The sequence below is a fragment of the Macrotis lagotis genome, chromosome X, assembly GCF_037893015.1.
Source record: "Macrotis lagotis isolate mMagLag1 chromosome X, bilby.v1.9.chrom.fasta, whole genome shotgun sequence".
In the NCBI taxonomy this organism is placed as follows: domain Eukaryota; kingdom Metazoa; phylum Chordata; class Mammalia; order Peramelemorphia; family Peramelidae; genus Macrotis; species Macrotis lagotis.
Window position 1 is genome coordinate 326,864,312 of NC_133666.1, and position 18,671 is coordinate 326,882,982.

At 37.2% G+C, this 18,671-nt stretch overlaps 1 protein-coding gene across 8 annotated transcripts in view; it reads right to left on the minus strand.

Annotated features, from left to right (window-relative positions):
* The window catches only part of FHOD3 (formin homology 2 domain containing 3), a 740,814-nt gene that overhangs the window by 569,304 nt on the left and 152,839 nt on the right, over window positions 1-18,671 (minus strand). For all 8 annotated transcript variants that reach the window (XM_074203815.1, XM_074203820.1, XM_074203819.1 and 5 more), the window contains exon 3: window positions 12,085-12,149. In XM_074203815.1, the coding sequence (XP_074059916.1) occupies window positions 12,085-12,149 (65 nt within the window). The remainder of the gene's footprint in view (window positions 1-12,084; window positions 12,150-18,671) is intronic.

An 18,671-nucleotide genomic window follows, 5' to 3' on the forward strand; every position in this document is an offset into this window, starting at 1 on the left:
TATCTGACACAATAAATTTTTGCTTATTAGTAGATAGATACATATATGTGTGTGTGTATGTATATATGTATGTATGTATTTAAAAGACCTGAGTCCTTAGAGGGCTTCCTGGAGAACGTAAAAGGTTAAGAATCTTGACCAGGGTCATATAGACAGTATTTGACAGATAGTACTTGAACCCATCTTCCTGACCCCAAGGCCAGGTGTCTATCCACTATGACACTGTGGCTTTTTTTTAAAAAAGTACTTTAAGTCATAGACTATCAGAGTTAGAAAGTATTTCAGAGATAATCTAGTCCAACCATCTTCACATATACCACCTAAGTCTTGCTTTCACAGGTTGAACATTCCCAATTTGTTCAACTAATCTTGATTTGACATGGTCTCCAGTCCCCTCACCCTCCTTCGTCCCTTCCTCAGGATGTGTTCTGGATTGTCAATGTCTTTCCTATAATTTGGCACCCCAGAACTGAACTCAGTCCTTCAGATGTGGTATGTTCACAGGAACATCACATGCTTTTTTCTTTCTTCTGCTATGGATTTGTTTTTGTTTTAGAAACTAGATCTTTCTATTTCACTCAGGCTAGATTGCAGAAGCCATTCACAGACCCAGACCTAGTACTGATGAGCTTGGAAGAAGCCTTTATTTGCTCTGGTCCAGTTCTCCCTCCTCCAATTCAGTCTGGTGGCCTTCCTCTCCAGGGGCTTCCTCACAATGGTGTCAGACTCAGTAAGGATATCCAAAAGGGTTTTAACCCCACTGTAGCTCAAAACTCCTAAACTCCAGAAGTTCATCAGTCTCAGGCTCCAAGCATAAAAGGCTCCTGGTCTGCTCTATCAAGCCCAGTAGCACTGTTTACTTCCTAATAATGCTGATAGGTTCTTTTTGTTGTCTTGTGCTTAGTTGCTTGACTATAACTCTCCATTGTATACATTTTCAGTTTATTTTTTAAAATATAATTCCAGTACTTTAAATCAATCACTATTAAATTTCAAGCTTCAATTAGTTAAATTGCTTGCTATTAGATCCAACCCAACATTTTTATTTGGATCCCTAATTTTAGGTTCTGTCTAGCGTGTTGTTTATTTCTTCAATTTCTCTGTCACTTCCACATTTGAAAAACATACTAATTATATTTCATCCAAGTTACTGATAAACTGTTAAATGAGAAAAAGCCATGGAAAGATCTCTGGGAAGCTCAGTTATAAACCCATCTTAATTAACATCAATTCATTAATCACTGCTCTTGAGATTCTGTCATTTAATCAGTTTCAAACCCACCTGAACATTCTATCAATTGACCCACATTTCTCTATTCTGTCCACAAGGGATACCATGAAAAACTATATATTGCTTATGGTCTTCTACTTGCTCACCAATCTAAGTAACTTTTAGTAACACTTTTATTAATTCTTAGTAAAAGGAAATTAGGACAGTGTTGCCATGGTCTATTCTTTATTTTGCATCACAATCTATTTATCTATCTTTCTATCTTTCTTTTATGATGCTTCTTAATGATCTTCATTTTCTCTGATTTGCTTAGCCCCAGAAGAGAGAACTAAGAACAGCGAGTAGAAATTATAAAGATGCAAATTCAGACTTGAAGAACAAACTTCCTAACTGTTAATTCTATTCCACAGTGAGATGGGCTGAAAAGTGGCCACCTTTCTTCACTAGAGGCATTTTCTGTGGATGACCACTATTCAGATATATTGTACAAGAGATTCTTGTTCATCCAAATGGCCTCTGAGTGCCTTCCAACTCAGATTCTTTACTCTTGGGACATCTGAGGTCCAATGTTCTTCTAGCTATAGCACATTTGAAGTCTAGTAACTTGGATCTTCTGCCAAAGCTGTATGCAATAGCCTCAGGGTAATAGTGAACTGTGAAGACCTAGTTCTTTGAAGGAAGACTTCAAACTTTGAAGTAATTGGAGATAGGCTAGGGAGATTTCTAATGTATCACCAGACCCTATCCTCAAAGGCTACAAAGCAACTGGGGCAGGGAGTGGGGATTAATTTTGGTGGCTTAGTTCAATTTACAAAGGAAAAAAGGACACAACCCCACCTCCTCCCTCCATGTCAATCCAAAATCCCTTCCCTAGATTCAACAATTTCCATACTAGGGTGGAGGGGAGTGCATCAAGTGGGAATAATTAATTTATAGCTTCTTAACAGCTTTTTTATGTACCTAAGATCAGCTAATCTGTAATTGTTTTATGAGAACATCAACTTCATTATGACAAATTTATATATATATATATATATATATATATATATATATATATATATATATGAAGATCAGATAAAAGATGTCTATAGTTCTTTTAGGCACAAGGAAAAATCAAAAGATAACAGGTCAAAATAGATTAGATCTATTTAACCTTCTAGAGTTTGTCTTCCAACACCCTGAGAGGTAAAACACCTGTTATGCATGTAATTCATATTAAGAAGGAAACTTTAAGCAAATAACTCAAAGTGATTGTAATATTAAGCATTGAAACTGAATTTTGAACTTGGGTATTATGATTGCAAGAGCAATTCTTGCGAGGTATTCTGTTGCCTCTGACCAGTTTACTTTTCACCTGGGTCCGATCCATACTGTCCAATCCCTGAAATGACCTCACTTAAATCTTCTAGCAATAATTCCTCAAGGACAAAGAACATCCCTAAACTCATCTCCCTTAAATGGGAACAGAAATTTATCCATCTTCTTACCCAAATAGGCCAACTACTTTTATCTAACCATAAAAATAAATTCCCTAGGATAATAACTTTTCATTTAAGGTGGCATTTGTTTATTTGGGGATATATTACCCATTAAACTACCTTTTTTCTATGTAAGATAGAAGTAATTGGGCCTATTCCTGTATCATCTTTATCTCTATGTCTTTAGTACCATCAGTGTCCTTTAAGAGACAGAGACACCAGGTCTGGTGTCAAAGAACCTATGTTCAATTTCCAGCATTGCAAATGCTGGAATGGCAAATCACTTAATCATTCTTGCCTTCATTTTCTCATCCATAAAAGAGAGAGTTAAACTAAATGGGACAATCCAATACAACAACCAATTTTTTAAGAATCCCAATGTATAAAGCACTGTACTAAGCACGGAGAATACCAAAGACAAAAAGAGGAATAGTCCCTGACCTTAAGAAGCCTACATCCCACTGGTCAGATTTGTCACATAAAAAGATAGGCATTCACATGATAATTTGTGAGAGAGGAAGAATGTACAGTAAATTAAGGGGGGCCAGGGAAGAGCTTCTTGTAGTAGGCAGCTCTTAAATGGTTCAAGAAAGGAGCCAGGAGGTAAAGTAGGAATTCTAAGAGGTCAGATTAGGCAATGCCCTAGGCACAGGAGAATAACCCTTAGAAGAAATGCAAAAGTAGAAAGAAAGATGAGAGAAATCTTAGACAACTAACAAGGGGCCCAGTTTGACTGAAAAGTGAAATGGAAATCTACCTACATAATGCTTTCCTTTGGGGCTTATATTCTATGGGTTTCTACCAGAAAAGCACTTACTCTTATTCTTGGGCTAGTCATCAGTTACCCCTCATTCTTGCTATATAACTGACTCCCTTCCTTCTCAAATCATAGATCTCCCAGATTATAGCTTTTATTTTTATAAATTATTTTTTACAAACTTAATGCTTGTTTTCTAACTACTCATATTTCAAATACCACCTTTTCATTCACCATATCCATTGGAATCATTTGTCTGTTCTATTTTATTTGTGTGTGTGTGTGTGTGTGTGTGTGTGTGTGTGTGTGTTCTTTCTACTGTGCTTCTGTTTCTTCCCTCAGTAAATTGCACAGAGGTCTTTCCATATTTCTTAATATTCCTCATACTTGTCAGTTTTAATTGCATTGTAGTATTCCATTACATCAATGCACTGTAATTTAATTAGGTATTTTGTTAACCATAATTTAGCAATGCTATTAGATATTTAGGTGACCAAGTTGTTTTGCAATTACAAAGGAGGTTGCTATAAAAATCTTTTAACAGATAATTTGTTTTGTTTTGTTTTATAACACTTTGGGGAAACTGATAGTGAAACTATTAAGTCAAAGAGTATATCTTTAAACTTTTAATAAGTGCATCATGACTCTCTAAAAAAATTCTCCAAAAGAAAGTATTCCAACAGAAACTGAGTGTACCTAATTCTCTACAATCCTGCCAATAATAAACTTTGTTGCTTTTAATTATTTTTGCCAGTTGGATGAATATAAGACATAACTCGGATCATATGTTAATCATTTTAAGTGACTGATAACTATTTGTGTTTCTTTTGAAAACTATATCATTTGGCCACATGTACTTGACAATTTTCCCTTTTAATTTTTAAAGGTGCCTTATATATTCAAGATATCAATTTTTTAATCTAATATATGCCAAAAATATTGCCAATTTTTAATTGTATTTTTTGAACAAAAACATTTCACTTCATGTCACCAACTACATCCATCTTACCTTTAACAATTCCTTCTCCTGTTGAACACCAAAAAAAGAATCATCTCTCCTCTACAAGTAAGATAGCTACATCATTATTTATTCAATCTTTTTTTTATATTTAAGTTCTGGATAGCTTTTTAATAGCACTCTTAAGCATGTCATCATTAGGAATATGCCTACCACCTACCAATCTACCACCATATTTGTATGTTTTTTGCCCTTTGGATGAAGCTTAATTTTTTAATATTAACATAGCCGGGTACCTGTAGCATAATTTAATCTTTTCTTAAGTCCTCATTCATCATTTATGATTAGTTTTTTGCAATATGCTTTAGATGCCAATGGGATTGAACAATGAACAGATTAAATACTGATATCAGAATACATCCCAAAACTTGTTTTCCTTAAATAAATGCCTATCATCTACTTGAATCTTTGTTATTTCCATCTTTCTCACAAAAACAGAGTACAGAATGTGCAGCTGCATGACCTGGGCAGTGTAACATGGCCTTTGTTCAAAATTAATTATTGAATCAAAGTCCGAAGTTCAGCATTCTCTTAAGTCATTTTCTTGATGTCAATGACTGCATTCTTTTCACTATCTCTATGAGTTCCCATCGACTTTGGCAGGATTCAAAATATCCTCTTACTGCAACCCCAGTGACTGCTTCATCCTCCTGCTCAGCTCCAAACTTCTCCTTTGTTCCCTGACTTTAGCTTCACAAGGTAATATGATAATGTGACCTTTTAGAATAATGTTGATGAAAACCATTTAGGCCAGATTATGGCTTTTTTCCACTACCACTTTCTTCTGCTATTTGTTTGCTTCTTGATTCCCCACAGTTCCCAATACTTAGAAATATCAGGATGCATGCCAGATGATGGACCTTCTTGTTCTGTTCTTTTCATTGATGGAAGGAACTGGTTTGTTTGATTCAATTAAATTCAACAAGATTTATTAGGCAATCTACTATGTGCAAGATATTGTGTGCTAATGCAGAGAATACAAGGACCAAATTAAAACAATTACTGCTCTCAAGGAGATAACATGTACACAGATAAATGAATACAAAGAATTTAAAGAGGAAAAGAAAGCTGAGAAGTTTGGAGTGGGGCAGGGGTTCCAATTAAGAAAGACTTTATGTAGGTGTCCTAAACTGTACTTTGAAAGGAAGCAGGGATTCTATGAGAAAGGAATACATTCCAAATGATAGAGACCACAAAGACATCAAGATGAGAAATGAAATGTCACAGCAGAGTTGTCAACAAAAAAATCAGAATATTTTACAAAAAGGTATTGCTACATATATATATGCACATATTATACATTGTTCATATCACTATAAGGACACAGATCTTTAAAAATCTTCCACTCATTTCTTTTCTTACAAATCTCTAGTTCCTTTTCTGCCAAAGCTTTCCTTCTTGGTCAGCCAACATGTATTTATTTAATTAAAGATTTTATTTATTTTGAGTTTTACAATTTTCCTCCAATCTTACTTCCCTCCCCTACCAACCCCCACAGAAATCAATTTGTCAGTCTTTACATTGTTTCCATATTGTACATTGATCCAAATTGAGTGCGATGAGAGTTTGCTAAGCCATTCCCCAATTGAAGGACATTTACTTGATTTCCAATTCTTTGCCACCACAAACAGGGCTGCTATGAATATTTTTGTACAAGTGATGTTTTTACCCTTTTTTATCATCTCTTCAGGGTATAGACCCAGTAGTGGTATTGCTGGATCAAAGTGTATGCACAATTTTGTTGCCCTTTGGGAGTACCAACATATATTTATGAAGCACATTCTAAGTTTCAGATACTATACTAAGTGATGGGGGCACAAAAAAAGACAACAAGAAGATCCCTGTTCTTGAGAATTTCATTTACTAATTGGGGAAATACTGTACAACTTTCTGAACATACAAAATATATACCATGCAATTAGAGAATAATCATAGAGGGCAGACACTGCCAGGTTAGAAGTGGGGGACATGAGGAAAAACCTCCAGCAGAAAGTTTCAAGTTGCTATTAAGAAACTTGGACCAGTTATCCTTATGATATTTTTAAGTATCTAAGGTCTGTGACATCTCACTGGTGTGTGCAAGGAAATGGAAGCTTTTGGATCATACAACTTTGTATTGCAGAAGGAGATCCAAGGTAACTGACCCTGACTTCCAGGTTAACTGTTTCTGCTGATAATTCCCAATTCCCATACTCCCAATTATTTGAGTCAAAATCTGAGACATTTTTACTTTTCTCTCTTCTCAGTTTTATTTAGATCACCCTCCTTTAAATCCAATTCACTCCCAAGTCAATATGCCATTCTCAAGATGTGACTAGTCCTCTTCTAGCATGAAACAACATCATTTGAAAAGTCAAATTGATTCTACCTCCACAATATCAAGTCATATTTTCCTCTCTTCTCAGCTCATGCTCTAATTATACTTACTGTGACCACATGAATTTAATTTCTTATTACCTTTCTCCTAGTGAATAACTTTCTAACTGGTCTCCAAGCCTGGATTTTCTCCCCATCCAATTTATTCTTCACACAGGTTCTTAATATTTAGGTTTGATCATGTCATTCCCCTGCTCAAAAACTCTTCAGTGACTTCCCAATACCAAGAGATTGTAACACAAATCCCTAGTTATGGGGCCCCCTAGATTCTGGTTGTGGACTTTCCTTTATGACTTATTTCCCATTACTCTTCACACACTCTATATAGTCTAGCTAAACTGGTCTATTAATTTTATCCAAATCTATCATGTATTATTTCCAGATCCCACCCTGTCTTCTCTTGCATCTGTGCTTTCATTCTTGCAGGCTGATCTTCATCCTAGAGGCATTACTTTCTCCATATCTCTATCTACTGAATTCATCTTTTCCTGTAAGGTATAGTTAGATGATGCTATGGATAGAGCACCAGCCCTAGAGTTAGGAAGTTCTAAGTTCAAATCTAGCCTCAGACACTTAACAAATTGTGACCCTAGGCAAGACACTTAACTCCCACTGCCTCTAACTCCTCCCCTCCCAAATCTAAATTAAGAGGGCAGATAGGTGGCCCAGTACATAGACCATAAGTTCTGGAGTCAGAAGGACCTGGGTTCAAATCCAGCCTTTAAACATTTAACATTCCTAGCTGTTGGCCTTGGGCAAGTCACTTAATCCTGAATGCCTCACATCCAGAGCCATCTCCAGTCATCCTGATTCATATCTGGCCACTGGACCCAGATGGCTCTAGAGGAGAAAGTGAGGTTGGTGACTTAGCACAGCATCCCCTTACTCAAATCCAATTCACATCTCTGTCATGGCATCACCCTCCATCACCATGATGCCATGGTCTTCTTTGAGAACAAAGGACAAAACAATAACAGTTCAGTTGCTACTGCTTCCATGAAGCCTTCCCTCCTATTCCCAAGTCAAGATGATCACTTTCTCCTCAAAATGTTTCATAGTTGGGGCAGCTAGGTGGTGTAATGGATAGAGCACCTGCCTGGAGTCAGGAGTACCTGAGTTCAAATCCAACCTCAGACACTTAATATATTATTACCTAGCTGAATGGTCTTGGGCAAGTCACTTAACTCCATTGCCTTGCAAAAACTAAAAATCAAGCAAAGAAACAAAATGTTTCATAGCACTCTGGGTCTTTCTTTGCCCTTTTCACATTCTACCTTGTACAATACTTATTTGTGGACATGACCTATAAGCTCCTTGGAATCAGGAATTAGGTTGATTTTCATCTTTTCATCCTCAAGGCCTGTTGCATAATAAATTGCTCTTATTTGTGAATTCAATCTAATTTGATAAGAACTAAGAGAATAAGTCAGGGGTTTTCTTATTTCTTTGCTTATAGAATGATGTGACTTGCTAAATGAAAGGTAGAAATAATCTTGTCTTGTTTTTCCCAACATTTCATATACTGTTCCAAGGTGATTGTTGAATTGTTTCAGTTGTGTCCAACTCTCTGTGACCCCATTTGAGTTTTCTTGGCAAAGATAATATGGAAGTAGCTTTCTATTTTCTTCTCCAGCTCATTTGGCAGATAAGGAAACTGAGGAAAGCAAGGTTAAGTGACTTGCTCAGCTTATAAATTATCTAAAACCAGATTTGAACTCAGATCCTTCTGACTCTAGGGTCAGCACTCTTTTTACTGTACTATCTGGCCGCTCCTCTTCCAATATATTAGGAAGAGGAGCAGCTAGATTGCAGTGTTTAGAATGTTTATAAAAATAATCGAGAAGGAAAAATGGTTTGTAGAATTTACTTTGTTATATTTTTAAATTTCTATAATTTTCTAAACTCAATTGTATAGATGAAAGACAAATAAATAAACATGGTATTGGCTATTCTAGCAAAGACTCCATTTGCACAAAGGTTATTTTCCTGCATGGTCAGTAACAACTCAATCAGTTTTTCTTCACTGGAAAACAAAATTTCTTAGACCGAACCTCAAAATCAATTTTTTTTCTTTATTAATTCAAATTGCTCTTTCTGCAGCAATAACAATAAATAACTTCTTAATTTTAGAAACTTCTATTTGCCTTTTTTTAAAGAAGACAAGTAAACCACAAAGAATGCATATATATCCCTTAGATATTATAGTCAATCAAGGACTAATTCTTAGTGGTGCATACATTATAATATGTAAATCCCAGGGCTTGACAGAAAGAGGAAATGGCAATAGTTTCAAATGTGGATGAAAGAAGCCTTTCAGTAAAAGAAATGGGCTTAAATATTTATGTGTATAAATTAATTTGTACTTGAAACATTTATAACAATTCATTAAATTGGCTGAACTTGTGAGTTATAGTGAATTGTTTGTGAGTCCAACATTAGGAAAATCCAAGTTCAAATCATGTTTTAGATGTTCAGTAGTTGAATGACCTTTGGCATCTTCTTAGTCTTAGTTTCCTCATCTGTTATGAGGATTATAAAATATGCGTTGCTTATTTTCAGGATTATATGAATCAAATAAATTGACAGCACTACAATAACCTTCAAGTTCTACAAAAATATCAGTTATTATTGTTATTAGGGCTGAAGTCATAGGATTATAAAATAATAAATTCTAGAGCTGGAAGTGTCCTTCCTTTGAAGCCACCTAAGCTAACCTTTAGAGTAACTAGGTAGTGCAGTAGAATGCCATATCTAGAGTCAGGAAGACATTCTCCTAAAAGAGATACTTACTAGCTAGGTGACCCTGGGCAAGTCTCTTAAGCCTATTTGCCTCTTTTTCCTCATCAGTAAAACACACTGGAGAAGGAAATGGCAAACCATTCCAATATCTTTGCCAAGAAACCCCAACTAGAGTCACAAAGAGTTGGACACAATTGAAAACAACTGAATGACAACAGTCAAAGCCTAAACAAATCATGCCAAATGAAGCCAACTGCTTTCTTCTTTTAAAAATAATTTCTTTGGGGGAAGCTAGGTGGCGAAGTGGATAGAACACCAGCCCTGGAGTCAGGAGTACCTGAGTTCAAATGTGGCCTCAGACACAATAAACTAGTTGTGTGGCCTTGGGCAAGCCACTTAACCCCACTGCTTGGCAAAAACCTAAAAAAAAAAAAAACGCAAAAAATAATTTCTTTGACATTTGATGATCCCAATAATTGCATAGAATTCCTCCAAAAATACTACATAATTGGGTCAATTTAAATGTTTTTGAAAGAAAATATACTTTTAACAATATAATAACAATTTATTTCATTCTGATTCTCTTTCATATATATATTTCCTATCTGTGTACATATAATGTAAATAAAGACTCCTGTTTTGATAGAAATTTTCAGCTTTTCTAAGCAAATTTACATATAACATATAAACCAAATGAAAAAAGTTAACATCCTTTAAGTCTAAATCATTCTTCAATCTACACTCTTTACATTCTCAAGTGGTTCATCACTCAGCAACACAAACACAAACACACACACAGAGCTACATGATAATTGCTTTTTCATTCAATTTTGACTATTATTCACTGAGATAATGATGAACAATACAACAGAAAAAAGAGGTAAGAGTTATAAGATGACTAGAAAGAATATCCAGAATAACCTTGCACCTCTGTCTTCCCTACAAAAAACAATTATTATTCACAACCAAAGTGTAGTGTTAGACTTCCAACTCCTAGAGGTTATCAGGCTACTAATCATATGACTCTACCATGCTGTTTGGTATAGCCCTAGCTGAACCAGCAACAACTAAAGGTTGAAAGAAAATGTTTTATTTATCAAAAAGAAAGCAAAATTGCCTTACTGATATGAAGAATCATAGTCATTCATCTATTCTAATCTAAATTTAAATATAAAATACTAGGAGCAGCTAGTTGGCATAGTAAATAGAGCACTGGCCCTGGAGTCAGGAGGTCCTGAGTTGAAATTCAGCCTCAGACACTTACTAATTGCCTAGCTGTGTGATCTTGGGCAAATCATATGAAGTCATTAACCCCATTGCCTTACCAAAAAAACCCCATAAATATAAAGCACTAAAATGGAAAAACACGGAGACTTCCAAGATATGAGGACACTTCCTCCAAATTCTCATTCAAGCAATTTGTGAGTCTATTCCTGATTTAAGAACAAGAGCTCATTCTACTTAAAATGCATAAAAGCTACATCAATCAAGAATGAAAACCTTATAGGTACCATGTGAATCCCAATAGCTACCATTCTGTTCTCTTATCTTTAAAATACCATAATATGATCTCTAAAACTAGGGATAAACAAGCATATAGTTTTCTAGATGATCCAAGGCTACATCTGCACATCACTGTTTCTAAAATTATAATAAGGTTTATTCTAACTGCCTGCTTGGTAAACATATAAGAGTGAATGAATGATCCCACTCACATACATGGCAGCCAAGGTGAATCATCCTACTTTTAAATCAATGAGTGAATAAAATGACTTTTTATAAGTTTTGAATGAATTCATCTGGTTGAAAACTCTCTTGTAGGCCATCTCATCTGCCTCCCTAACATAGCATTCACTATGTACTTGAGAATCCCTATTCACAATTCATAAGCTAGAATCCACAACCATCTTTGCTGCTATTGACCTCACACAGAAGATGAACTTCTATCTTCTTTGAAAGCAATGAACAAAAAGGCCACTTGGAAAAAAAACTCAGAAATATCATGAGGCTTACTGTCCCATAGAGGACATATTTTGTAACCAGGCAGAAATTCATAAAGGCACTCAAAGCTCACTGTGGTTCTGTGATCTGAAGTAGAAACCTATTCCCTCTCTTACAGCTGGGGTCATAGGCCCTTAGATCTATGGGTCAACTCCACCACTGAAGAGTGCCAATATATACCAATATAAGGCAGTGTCTGTCTTACACTGCTCCCAAAGAAACAGCTTTGGCAACTTAGCTATCTCTTTTAATCTGAGCTACATCAAAACATAAAGAAAAAATGAACCTTTAAAATTCTCCCCAAAAGTCTGTAGCAATGAAAGATAAAAGTTACAGAAAGTTTATTTAAAATATGCATGTAGAAGTGACAAAAATTGTTTTGTTTAATTTTCAAAAATGTTTGTTTCCAACAGTACATTTCAACAGCCACAGTGGAGGCAAATTCCCATTTCTTTGCCAAAAAAAAACATGGTCTGTTACTTACCAATGCAGGCATGGACTCTCACTGAAAGCTGGGTCCTTAGGATTATACTATGCTTCTTACCCCTCCTAAAGAATGTGAAAATATACTATTAGCATCAGAGAAAAATTCTTGATCATGTAACTTACACAACACAAGACTAGTTCTTTCATTAATAATAACAATAGCTAACATTTATGTAGGGCTTACTATGTGACAGCACTCTGCTAAGCTCTTTACAATTATTATTTCATTTCATCTTTACAATACGTTGGGAGGTAGGTATTCTTATGATTCCCATTTTACAGATGAGGAAACCGAAGAAAACAAAGATTGATTTACCAGGATTATACAGCTACTAAGTTTCTGAACTCAGGTCTTCTTGACTTCAGGTTCAACACTTTAAACATTGCACTAGCAGCATTGAGAACACTATCTCATAGGAGCTCAGATTAAGTGTGTTCTATAAAAAATAATAACAATAACAATAAAAATGTCTAATGGCTATATAGAAATTATAGTTAGCAAGAGGTTTCAATAATCTTTTAATCTTTTTAACTTAAAAATGATTAAATCCTCAGAATTAAGAAAACTTTAAACCTAATATTCTTTCTCAATTTCTTTTTTTAAGGAATTCCAGCTAGTTAAAAGATGAAATGTATCCAGATCATAAATTTACCCCCAAAAAATACTATGTAAAAATAATATTTCAGGGTGGCTAGGTGACACAGTGGATAGAGCACTGGCCCTGGAGTCAGGAGTACCTGAGTTCAAAACTGGCCTCAGATGGGGTTGGGTGGTTTGCCCGGGGCCACACAGCTGGGTGATTGTTGGGTGTCTGAGGCCAGATTTGAATATCAAAATATCAGAATCCATAGACCCAGTGACTATATAGAATTAGTTCTGGGCTATGTGATTTCTTTTTCTTTGATGACAGGGATGGGAAAACAAATCTATCTTTGTGATCATTTTTTTCAGATTAGCCATTTTTTTCAGATTAGTCAAATCAATAGGAGGATGAACCCCCCCCAAAAAACAAATAAATAAATAAATAAATAGTAGTAGTAGTAGTAGTAGTAATAATAATAATGATAATAATAATAAATGTGCTTCAGTCTGTATTCCAACACCTCCAGCTCTGTCGCAGGTGGATCACATTCTTTATAAGTCCATCACAAAAGCTACTTCCATATTTTTCCACCATTGTCATTGTTGATCACAACTCCCTCCATTCGCACTTCCCCACTACCATATGCTCTATTTTCTCTCTCCTTTCACTCTATCCCTCTTCTTAAATGTGCTGTAGGGTAGCTGAGTGGCCCAACAGACAGATCCCTGGCCCGGGATCAAGAGGCCCTGAGTCCACATACCACCCCTTAGGCCCAGCATTCACCCAGCCCTGTGGTCCCAGACAGGCCATCCAATCCCAGACCCTTACAAGAAGTAAAAAAGAAAATGTGTTATATCTGACCACTCTCCCCCCACTGTCCACCCTCTCCTCCATCATTCACATCCCCCCTTCCCCCCTGTCCCCTTTCTCTCCTTCTTACTCTAGATGTCTATACCCCATTGAGTATATATGCTGCTTCATCTCCTAGCTACCTCTGATAAGAGCAAAGCTTCCCTCATTCCCCCTTGCCTTCCCCCTTTCTATATCATTGCAACAGCTCATCATAATTAAAAACACTTATTATATGAAACATCTTAGCCTATTCCACCTCTCCTTTCTCTTACTCCCAGTACATTTCCCCTTCAGCCATTGACTCCATTTTTACAATATATAATATCTTCAAATTCAGCTCTCTCCTGAGTTTCATCTATAAAAGCTCCTTCTACCTGCTCTATTAAATGAGAAGGTTCATATGAGTATTATCATTATCATTTTTCTATGCAGGAATATATGCTGTTCATCATCAGTACTCCATCATAATTTACCCTTCCTGTCCACTCTATGCTTCACCCAAGTCCTGTATTGAAGGTCAAACTTTCTATTCGGCTCTGGCCATTTCAACAGGAACATTTGGCATTCCTCTGGTTCATTAAAAGTCCATCTTTTTCACTGGAATAGGACATTCATTTTTGCCGGGTAGTTGATTCTTGGTTACATTCCAAGCTCTTTTGCCTTCCAGAATATTATATTCCAAGTCCTACGAGCTTTTAATGTAGTTGTTGCTAAATCCTGTATGATCCTGACTGCAGCTCTACTATAATTGAATTGTGTCCTTCTGGCTGCTTGTAATATTTTCTCTTTGACTTTGGAGTTCTGGAGCTTGGCTATAATATTCCTGAGGGTTGGTTTTTTTGGATCTCTTTCTGGGGGAGATAAGTGGATTCTCTCAATTTCTATTTTGTCCTCTGCTTCTAGGATATCGGGGCAATTTTCCTATAGGAATTCTTTAAAAATGATGTCAAGGTTCTGTTCCTGATCATGACTTTCAGGTATCCCAGTAATTTTTAAATTATATTTCCTAAATCTGTTCCAGATCAGATGTTTTTTCAATGAGATGTTTCATATTTTCTTCTAATTTCTCATTCTTTTGGTTTTGAAGTATTATGTCTTGATTACTCATAAAGTCAGCAGCTTCCTTCAGTTCCATTCTACATCTGAAGGATTTGTTTTCCTCAGAGAGCTTTCTTATTTCTTTTTCCATCTGGCCAATTCTGCTTTGAACTGTTTTATCCATTTGATCTATGCTGGTTTTTAACATGTTATTCTCTTCAGCATTTTTTTGGATCTCCTTGATTAAGCTGCCGACATCTTTTTCATGCATCTCTCTCATTTCTTTTCCCAATTTTTCTTCTATCTCCCTCACTTGATTTTCAAAATATTTTTTGAGCTCTGTCATAGCCTGAGCCAATTTCCATTTTTCTTGCAGTCTTTAGATGCAGGAGCTTGTACTTCCTCATCTTCAGATTGAATATTTTGATCCTTCTTGGGATCATAGACAATGTATTTCTCAATGATGTTCCTCTTTTTTCTCTATTTACTCATTTCCCCGGCCTGTGCCTGGTTTTGGGGTGCTTCTTGAGCTTTTGAGTATTATTGGGATACCCCACACACACAAGGATCTCCATGTGTGAGGTTTTGTCTTCCCTCCTGGTCTGTGAATGACCACAAGCACACCCCTCAGCCACAGGGCTGAGGTGGGGAGGGGGGCCCTGCTGTTCTGGGGGGGGCCTCTGTGATCAGGATCTGATTGTGGTCAGAGCCCCAGAGTCCCGTTCCAGGTACAGAGGACAAATCTTGGAAGACTCCCTCCACTCCCCTACCCTTGGTATGCTCAGCCACTCAGGGCTTAGTTGTCTGGGGGCTCCTGCTTACTGTCTCCAACTGCTTCTGGTTCCTAGATCTGGGTTGCAGAGGCCACACTGCCCGCTGAGTGCCCTGAGGGCTGGGCTTCACAGGCTTGCTCTGGCAGAAGTACCCTGATGATCTTCCAAGTTGTGTCCAGTGCTCTCCAGAGTGTAGATCAGAAAACTGCCCCGGCTGCAGTGAGACGGGGCTCCCAGCGCCCTGGGGCTGCCTCCGGGAGGCTGAAGCTCCTTCACTCTGGTGGGCTATCCCTCTAACCCTGTGGAGCAGAGCCTTTCCACTATTTTCCAGGTTACCTTGGGCTGGAGAACTGCCTCACTGTATCCCTCTATGGGCTCTGTCTCTTAAAAAATTAGTTAGAGTCATTTTTTAAGTTTTGAAATATTAGAAAGAGAGAAAACCTAAGAGAGGATCTTCTCCTGTCATCATATTGGCTCCGCCCCCATCAATTTTTTTTTAAAAAGGATATGCAAAGGCAATTTACAAAAGTGGAAATCAAAGTAGCCTATAGTCATATGAAAAACTTCTCTAAATCACTAATTATTAGAGAAATACAAATTAAAACATCTCTGAGGTACCACCTCACACGTCTCAGACTGGGCAATGTGACCAGAAAGGACAATGATCACTGCTAGAAGGAATGTGGGAAGTCTGGGACATTAATACATTGTTGGTAGAGCTGTGAACTCATCCAACCTTTCTGGAGAGCAATTTGGAATTATGCCCAAAAGGCATCTAGGTATTTTAAAAGAGTTGAAGAAATCAAAGAAATTATATCCCAGGACACTAAAAGAACAAAAATATGTGATCACAAAACCACTGTCAATGAAATATGAGAAGTCATGAATATGAGCAATGTGCTATTAATGGAGGTGAATAATGATAGAGCAAAACTAGAAGTCAGGAAGATCCAGGTTCAAACACCTTTCTGTGGTTCAATTTCTTTTTTTTAATTTATTTTTTATTCTCATTTTGTACAAATTTTTTTTACATTAATAAAATATTCTTGTTTACAAGTAAACAAAATACCCCTCCCCCCATGAATATAGATAGACTTGCTTGGGTGAAAAAAGTAAAGGGCAGAGAAAAAAAATTAAAATTAAAAAAAAATAATAGTAATAATTGTACGTATGGTCAGGTGGCGCAATGGACGAAGCACCAGCCCTGGAGCCACGAGCACCCGAGCCCATATCCAGCCTCGTAAACTAACAATCACCCAGCCATGTGACATGCAAGTCACCCGATCCCCACTGCCCTGCAAAAAACAAAAAGAAGGAAAAAAAAAGACCCAAAATAAAATAAAATAGTAATAATAGTAGGGGTGGCTGGGTGGCAGACAGAGCACTGGCCCTTGAGCCAGGAGCACCCAGGTCCAAATCCGGCCCCAGACAAAGATCACCCTGCTATGTGGCCACATGCAGGCCACCCAGCCCCACTTGCCCTGCACCCTGCCCCAAATAATAATAACAAAAAATGTGCTTCAGTCTTTGTTCCAACACCAACAACTCTGTCACAGGTAGATCACATTCTTTATGATAAGTCCATCACAAAAGTTACTTCCATATTTTTCCAACTTTGCCATTGCTGATCGCAACTCCCTCCTTTCTTATTTCTCCACTACTGTGTACTATATTTTCTCTCTCCTTTCACTCTGTGCTGGGTCACTGAGTGGCGCAGCAGACAGATCCCTGGTCCTGGGGCCAAGAAGCCCTGAGCCCCCATACCACCCCTTAGGCCCAGAATCCACCTGGCCCTATGGTCCTGGGCAGGCCTTCCAACCCCAGCCCCTTGCAAGAAGTAAAAAAGAAAATGTGTTATATCTGACCACTCTCCCCCCATGGTCCATCCTCTCCTCCTTTATTCACATCCCCACCCCTTCCCCCTGATCCCCTCTCCTTCTTACTCCAGATGTCTATATCCCATTGAGTATATTTGCTGTTTCCTCTCCTAGCCATCTCTGATGAAAGCAAAGGTTCCCTCATTCCCCCTTGCCTTCCCCCTTCCATATCATTGCAATAGCTCATTGTAATAAAAAAAATCTTATTATGTGAAATATCTTGGACTATTCCCCCTCTCCTTTTTCTTTCTCCCATTCCATTTCCCTTTTTTTCCTATTGACTCCATTTTTACACCATATTTTATCTTCGAATTCAGCTTTCTCCTGTGCTATAAAAGCTCCCTCTACCTGCTCTATTAACTGAGATGGTTCATATCAATATTATCAGTATCATTTTTCTATACATGCAGTTCATCCTCATTAAGTCCCTCATATTTCCCCCCTCTCCTCCAATCTCCATGCTTCACCTGAGTCCTGTATCTGAAGATCAAACCTTCTGTTCAGCTCTGGCCATTCCAAAAGGAACCTTTGAAATTCCCCTGGTTCATTGAAAGTCCATCTTTGTTCCTGGAAGAGGACATTCAGCCTTGCTGGGTAGTTCATTCTTGGCTGCATTCTAAGCTCTTTTGCCTTCCGGTATTTATTGTATTCCAAGCCCTATGAGCTTCCAATGTAGTTGCTGCTAAGTCCTGTGTGATCCTGACTGCAGCTCCACGATATCTGAACTGTGTCCTTCTGGCTGCTTGTAATATTTTCTCTTTGACTTGGGAGTTCTGGAACTTGGCTATAATATTCCTGGGGGTTGGTTTTTTGGGATCTCTTTCTCAGGGGGATCGGTGGACTCTCCATTTTTATTTTGCCCTCTGCTTCTAGAATATCAGCCCAATTTTCCTGTAGTAATTCTTTGAAAATGATGTCAAGGCTCTTTTCCTGATCATGATTTTCAGGTATTCCAATAATTTTCAAATTATCTTTCCTAAGTCTGTTTTCCATATTAGTTGTTTTTTCAATGAGATATTTCACATTTTCTTCTAATTTTTCATTTTTTTGGTTTTGAAGAATTGATTCCTGATTTCTGGTAAATTCATCAGTCTCCCTGAATTCTATTCTTTGTCTGAAGGATTTGTTTTCCTCAGAGAGTTTTCTTATCTCTTTTTCCATCTGGCCAATTTTGCTTTTTAAAGCTTTCTTCTCCTCAATAACTTTTTGAACTGTTTTATCCATTTGACCTAAGCTGGTTTTTAGCATGCTATTTTCTTCAGCATTTTTTTGGATTTCCTTGACTAAGCTGCTGACTTCAATTTCATGTTTTTTCCTGCATCTCTCTCCTTTCTTTTCCCAGTTTTTCTTCCAACTCCCTCATTTGATTTTCAAAGTCTTTTTTGAGCTCTATCACAGCCTGAGCCCAATTTCTGTTTTTCTTGGAGTCTTTAGATGCAGGAGCTTGTGCTTCCTCATCTT